Source organism: Taeniopygia guttata, chromosome 1A, assembly GCF_048771995.1.
Source record: "Taeniopygia guttata chromosome 1A, bTaeGut7.mat, whole genome shotgun sequence".
NCBI lineage: Eukaryota > Metazoa > Chordata > Aves > Passeriformes > Estrildidae > Taeniopygia > Taeniopygia guttata.
This window is the reverse complement of record NC_133025.1, coordinates 38633037-38640275: the sequence shown is the minus strand read 5'-3', so window position 1 is coordinate 38640275 and position 7239 is coordinate 38633037. Positions and strand designations below refer to the sequence as shown.

Sequence of the window (7239 nt, the reverse complement as noted above, 5' to 3'; positions counted from 1 at the left end):
AGGGGTGGATGGAAAGGGAAGGCAGGGAGGAAAGGATGGAAATATATGACTTTGAAATATTTTTGCTGTTGCAGAAAATAAAGGAAACTCTGCCCATAACAGGACATACAGTGTAAGAATTTAAACGTCCACATTTTTTGTTGCTCCATGAGTGGTCTCAGAATAGTACACACAGGTGGAAGGAGAGACAAGCTCCCAGGCCCCAGCCCGGCAAGACACTCCATGTCCCGGCTGGGGACTGCCGTGCTGGGGCAGGGAGGGGGGTACCCCGCAGGCAGGAGCCCAGGGGTGACAGAGGTTGGGTGGGAGCCCAGCAGGGATGCTGGCGGGCGCCCCGCAGCCGAGTCTCGCTGCCCTCCCTCATGCTAGGGAATGCACTTTAAGAACCAGCCGGCCAGACATCTCTCTCACAGCATGCTTTATTTGCAGCGGGGATTCCAGGGCAGCGCGCGTGTCCCGAGCCCCGGGCTCTGCCCGCCCTGCCGGGGTGCGGGAAATCCCCGGCCGGGGGCCGGCGCGGCGCTTTGCCCGCAGCCCCAGAGGGAAGCGGCGGCCCAAGGGGCTCCGGGGCTGCCCCTCTCGCCCGAGAAGCGTTTGCAGGAGGGGCCGGGCGCGGGGTGCCGGCCCTCCGGCCCCTCATAGCGCCTGGTAGGTCCGTCGGGGCAGCGGCGTCCCGGGCGTCTCCGGCCCCGAGTCGATGCTGGGCGAGAGGGAGTCGGCGTCGCGGAGGGACAGCCCTGGTTCCTCCGCCGGGGAGAGACGGTCCACGATGCTGGAGAGGCAGTCCAGGCTGGACAGGGCGCTGCTCTGTTCGGCGGCGTAGCCTGCGCCGAGCGGAGCCCGGGGACACGGGCGCGCGTTACCGCGGGTGCCGCGCTGCCTCCCCCGGGCGCGGGGAGCGGGGCTGCCCGGCCCCGCCTCTGCCCCCGGCCCGCCGAGACAGGCTTACCGTGGGACATCTCCGCGCAGTAGACGGCCTCGAAGCTGCTGCGTCCCGCCGACCAAACGGGGCTGCCACAGTCGGCCTGCAAGACAGCGAGGGGCCAGTGCCGACCCTGCCGCCCCCGCCCAGGGGCCAGCGGGACGCTCTCCGAGAAGGGAAAGGGCCATAAAGGCCGGCGGGGAGGGAGCGAAGCAGCCGCCCCCCATCCAGGCTGCTGGTCCGGGGCCGCGCCTTCCTCCTTTCCCCCAGCCCCCAGCCTTACCCCTCTAAGGCCGAGCTAAGGGGACAGCAGAAGGGACACTGGGACCCCGGGATCCGGGCGCTGCAGGATGCCCTCGGGCAGCGCTACCGCCCCCCATGCATCCCCGGAAAGCCCGCGAGAGTGCTCAGCGGAACATCTGGGAAAGGGCCTGTTCTGGGGCAAACCGCCCGATTTTCCTGATGTCCGGATGCGTTCGGCCCGTCCCACACCCATGGGACTGGTCCCACGGCGTTGGGCCGAGAGGGACCTGCCCGTGGGCCGACCTGGGGTCCCCACAGCCCTATGGCTCCTGCCTCTGTCTTACCATCCCATCGGAGCAGCTGGAAGTGGGGCTGGTTGGTTCGGAGCAACTCTGTCCCGGCAGGTGATAGTAGTTTTCTACCTGTTCCCTCAAAAGCTCCTGGAGGCTCTCGATGTATCTGATGGCGTTTCTCAGGATCTCGACTTTGGGGAGTCTTTGGTTGGGGTTGGCAGTGGTGCATCTCTTCAGGGTCTCAAAAGCCTGGTTCACTTTCTTCAGCCTCCTCCTCTCCCTCATGGTGGCTGCCTTCCGCCGGTCCATTGTGGTGGATTTTCTTTTGCAGGCTTTGCAAGCCCACATGAGGCAGTGACCAGCTTGGTGGTGGCCAGTGGGAGCTCGGACATGCTCCTCTTCCTCGGAGCAGGCGGGCTCGGGGGGCTCGTGGGCGCTGAAAGGAGGCAAATCCCTGGGCTCAAAATCCTCGGGGAACTCGCCCTCCGGGGAGGAGAGGCAGGAGCTGTCATAGAAGAGCTCGGACGGGGAGAACTTGCAGCTGTCCATCACCTCCATCCCTGCTGCGGAGGCGTCACTACGGAACGGCGGCCACAGGCTCTCGGCGAGGCGCTCCGCAGCGCGCTGGGGCAATTTCCTCCGTAATTAGGGACCCGAGACCAAGTGTCCTTTGGCTGATGCAGGGGGCCCTTATATATACATGGAAAGGGAGGCTGGTCCGCAGCGGCCAGTCTTTATTAGCATATCCCACCACAGCCCCTGCCGGGAGCTGTCTGGGCAGGCCCCCTCCAGTCCCCAGGAGACAATTTGCTCCGCACCGCTCCTTTGGAGCTCCGAAAGATGGGCACTTTTCTAACGAACGACCTCCCAAGCACTGGTTGCGACATCTCCTAATTTCCAACCAAGTCTGTGAATTAGCAGTTTGGCATGGAAAGAGAAAGAGGGGCAGTGGGCGCGCACGAACCGCTTGTCAGTGGCTCCTACAGAGCCCTTCCTCGTCTCGGTGTTCCCATCTCCCGTTTCCCATCACAGGTTTCCGCGGGAGGGACACCTACAGTGTCTACTTGCATATCTTTTTTTTCCCACAGCCCGTGATCCAGGTCTAACCTGAAAAATTACAACCTTCTTCCTAGACCTAGGGTGTTTTTATTTATCTCGAGGAGTGCTTTGTCCAGTAATTAAAGCTGTGCCACCAACCGCTCAAATATACAAACTGGGGGACAACAATGCACAGCTACTTGTGGCCAGGAGAGACGAGGAGGAGGGAAACCAGATTTTAGTGCTGCCGGATCGGATCATAAGGAAAGGTACTCACAAAAAAAAAAGTGTACGTGTTTGCTCCGAGACAAATCCCCTTCCCATTCTTTCTCCTTCTCTTGTGACCTGGAGCTGCTAGGGACACAACAGTCAAGCAGTGCCTTGGGCTTGCTAATTTTCTGCTTTCAGGCAAACTTGTACCGTTACAGATGCGTCCCAGCTGCCAGTGCAACAAACCCCTCCTGGAAGTGTAAAATTTCTAACCCCGCAATCCCTAAGTAACTTTACACAAGGGGACAAAAGCCTTGCGGAGCCCCAGCCGCGGCAGTAGCCGAGTGGGGCGGTGCAAGGGTCATTAGAGTGGTAATGAAGCCATTTAACAGGCATTTGCTAGCGCGCAGGAATCCTTTGGTTTCATCCAGGTGGCTTTTGTAGCTGAGGAAAATATTATGAGAAGGCAAAGGAAACCTTCCCTACCTGGGAATAAAATTATGTGACCTAGGCTAACTGAAACGGAGACCCAGCAGCGGTTCAAATGCTACGGAGCCGGTTTGTGTGCCCAGGAAAAAGGCGCCTCCAGTTAGCCTCTCTTCAGGAAGATGTGATGTGGTGACACGGTGAGCCGCTTGTCTCCAGGAGACGCTGATCAAGTTAGCAAGGCCGGTAGGGAAGTATTTCCCGAGACAGATGCCCTGTGGCAGGGCACACCGCCGGGAAGCCCTCCGCTCCGCAGGGGCAAGGCGAAGAAAGGCAAGCAGCTCGGCCTGTGCTGGGGCTGGAGGGAGCCCATCCTTGTTTCCCCGCTACCAACACCCCTGAGCCCCCAAAGGCGGATTTCTACTCTAAGGCTAAATTTTTTCCTTAAAAGCAACCATGAACATACCCTTCTTCCTATGAAAGGATGCAAAATTATCTAAAAGCTGGGGAAGGCTACATCTGCACTGCTTTGGTTTATTTGGGGCCATAAACACGGGGAGACCCCTTTGAAATGAATACTGTACGAGAAGCAGGGAGTTGATAAAGGAGTAAAGTTACAGAATGGGAAAGCTCAGAATTTCAGGCTTCTGCCGCTCTGAGGTACAGGTTGCTGTTTTGTTGGGCCACATCTGAAACAGGACAGCTCCCTATTGTTTTCCTAAGACAGCATCAGTCAGGAGGGGTTCTGCTCAGCAGTAACTTGAACTCTTCACTGGGCTGTGGCGTGCACGCACACAGACACATACACACACAATTTCATTTACCGTGTTTGCGCTGGCTAAAATAGACATGTTTACATATTTATGCTTCGTGCACAAATAAACTTGATATTTAAGTGCCGGTTGCAGTTCCGATCACCTTTCTGTGTTGGTGCATGTTTGGATTCTCTCCAAGCATGCACTGCAGATCTCCCGGTGCACAACGCCAAGCCCATCAGTCCCGCTCTCCTGGCATACACAGCGTGCAGATTTGACTCTTAACTCAGAGGAACTGAGGCTGTTAAAAAACGTGCTTTCCCCCAAAAGTGTTCGAAGACCTGGAAAAAATTATTTCCTTTTCCCTTGAATGTTTTTGGGGAAATAGAAGAAACCATAGCCTATCACTCAGGAAGAAAAAAAAAAAAACAGTAATTAGTATCCCTTAAGGAGACCCCGGCTCCTCTGGTAAAGTGATCTCAAAACAAATTTGCAAAAATGCAGTAGGCGAGTGGAACTAAAGAAAGGGGGGAGAAAACACGGACTAGAAGGTTAGCTAATGAGGCTGCTGGCGAAGGGCGAGGTGGGGGGAGGGGGAAGATAGTGCTGCATTTCAGTAGGCTCAAGTCTGGAAAGCAGGAGCAGTCTTAGCATCAGATACTGTCTGCTCATGTGGACTGCTAGAGAGAAAGTGGTGAACGTGTTAGGATCCTTTTAAATAGTGTTCCTCACCCCAGCCCTCTCCACTCCTCCGGAATCGTTGTGCCGCACCTATTCCTGGAGGGATTCCAACCCCTGGGGGCACCGTTTGAAGAGTGTGCCATCTTTTCCCAAGTCACACGCCTTTCTATTTCAGAGAAGAAAATCCTACCGAAACCATAAGTCACCGGACTGAGGGGGTGAGAGGTGTTTGCGGTACCCCCGAGCGCACCCCAGCCCCGGCCTCCACGGAGCGCACACGCGGGCGGCGGGAGCGCGGAACTTCACGGTGCCGAGCCGCTCCGCCCCGCTCCGCTCGGCTCCCGCCTCCGCGGCGCTGGGAGCGGCAGCGAGGGCTCCGCCGTGATGCCCCAACAACAAAATTGTTTCCCAGTCGGGCTGGTGGGGCCGGGCGCTTCCAGCCGTGTGAGAAACGTTTGGTTCCCCCCAGCGCTGGGAACCGTGCGCACCTAAGTAAACACATTAGTACCTGCCAGAGGGAATTGTATAGAGGACAGCTGAAGAAGGCATTGGCCTCTGATGGCTCCCCGGGACTCCCAGGAGAGATCAAAGGGACACGAGGGAGTTTTTAGCAGCCTTGAGACTGGGAAAAGTTGCTAGTTCCTGCTATCGGAGGGGCATCCCAGCGAGCACATGGTTCAATTATTCAGCCTCCTCCCTCCCTGCCCCCTACACCCATCCCTAGCTCGCTCTCCACAGAAAGACAGAAACTGTAGAAAAATCGTACATGGTCCCCAAAGCACCAGTGGTCCACGCAGGAATTGTCCTGTGAAAATAGTTGCTGTGTCGCCTCTTGACCGCCTTGACTCCGAGCTCAGAGAATGAGCTAAGCCTACTGCTGGCTGTCTGCTTCCCTCCCTGGATTGCGAGCGGTTTCACCGATGAAAAAAAAGACGAATAAAAAGACGAATAAAAGCCGAAACCAACCAACCAAAAAACCCCAATAAAACAAACAAACAAAAAAAAACCCAACCAACCAACCAAACAAAAAACACCCAACAACAAAAATACAAAAAGAAAAGCCTCAAACTGAAAACAAGGCTTTAAACCCTCGGTCGCGTCACTTCAGAGGAAAGCGGTGTCAACGCGGCAGCATTGCAGACAGGCACTCCATTCCCCCCTTTCCCCCCCTTCCTCCCATCGTTCCCGGCCCTGCAGGCACCCCGGGCGGGCGGCGGAGCTGTGCCACGCCGGGCCGGGCACCCCGCACCGCGGGCCGGCGGAGCCCCGCATCCCTCCGCTCCTGAGGGAATGAGCAGGTGGTTGGTTCCCAGGGGAGCCGAACAGGTAGAGGCGAGGGAGGCTGTGTTGAGCATGGGTTTTCCAGCCCGCAGAGGGGAGGAGGGAGCGGCAGGGGCACTTGCAATTGCGTAAAAACTTCGATGACTTTGTGCGTGGTCCCTCCGGAAAAAAGACTTAATTAAATCGCAAACCTCTCGTCTTTACCCAGTTACTGCCCTTTGATTTTGTGATTCCAGGCCCCTGTTTGCTTTGGCTGGGGACTTAAGTAAAGATTATCGTTATTAATATCTAACACAAACATTTTAATTGCAAACACACTGACGACCTTCACTGGGAAGCCCGGCATGTCAGCTGCAGCCGCGGGGGTCACGGAGAGTCTCTTCGGGAGGTATTTTCTTTATTTAATGAAAAAACTCTCCTTTAGGCAAACTTATTCCAAACAATCGCTCAAGTTACCCTGCTGCTGGAGGAGACGCTGCCGTGGGGGTCCTGCCGGGCGGACGGGCGGATTGTTGAGGTGATTGCCCGGCTGCGGGTGAACCTGACAGTCGTCTGCCCCGGTGTGGGCGCGACACTGTGGCTTTGAGGGGTGGCTCGGCCCGGCTCCTGCCCGGATGCGGGCAGCGGGGCTCGGATCGCCGTGTGAACGGTGTGTAGCCCTTCCCGTGGACTCGGCGGGGTTTGAAACCACTTAGGAAGGAAGTCGACGAGCTGCTAGCCCGATCTGAAATAGTCTCTTACTGGGCAAGTGCCTTCGCCATAGAAGCGACCTGCACCGTCTCCGCTCCCGTGCCAGGTCTCAGAGGCGGCACGAAGGGCCCCGCGCTCCCCGACGCTTTCTGAAAGAGTCCGAGGGTTCCCCGAGGCAACGGGGTTTAATTTGAAAGGAGGAAAAAAAATGGGGCGCGTATTGCATCACTGTGCCCACCACACTGTCCCGCCGCAATTGGTCCTTGCAAGGGAGTATCTCGTGAGAGAGCAACTAGAGGTAGTACATGACGGGTTTAAAAACCCGGTTACGGCGGCGCAGAAAGGGTAGCAGGAAGGCACGGCCGATTGGAGAGCCAGCTCTCGGGGCAGGCTCTACCCAGGGCTTCCACTTCAGACGGGTGTAACCGTGCCCCAGATGGCCACAAAGAGGGGAACCTTCCCGAAACACGACTGTGACCTTTCAAAACACAGAAACAAACAATAAATCAAGGGCTAAAGTTGGCTAGGAAACCTCAGGCAGGTAGAGAGTGTCCTTTGCTTGTGCAGGCTGTCCGGAGAGCCCTGTGTGTGTGCTAGGGGCAGAACGGTCTGTTCCCTGGTGGTCGCCCCTTCCCCGGGGTACAATCTATTACAAACCGTAACGCTCTGACTGTGAGCAGCTCCGTTTCACCATCCTCAG

The 7239-nt window shown here is 57.0% G+C and overlaps 1 protein-coding gene across 1 annotated transcript; it reads right to left on the bottom strand.

The window, feature by feature from the left end:
- Positions 1–405: 405 nt before the first annotated feature.
- MYF5 (myogenic factor 5) lies at positions 406–7226 on the bottom strand. The gene is made up of 3 exons (XM_030260348.4): positions 1510–7226; positions 950–1025; positions 406–824 (listed from the first exon to the last, which is right to left on the bottom strand). Exons 1-3 carry the CDS (start codon positions 2014–2016, stop codon positions 637–639), a joined length of 771 nt encoding a protein of 256 aa, XP_030116208.4. The 5' UTR covers positions 2017–7226; the 3' UTR covers positions 406–636.
- Positions 7227–7239: the final 13 nt, after the last annotated feature.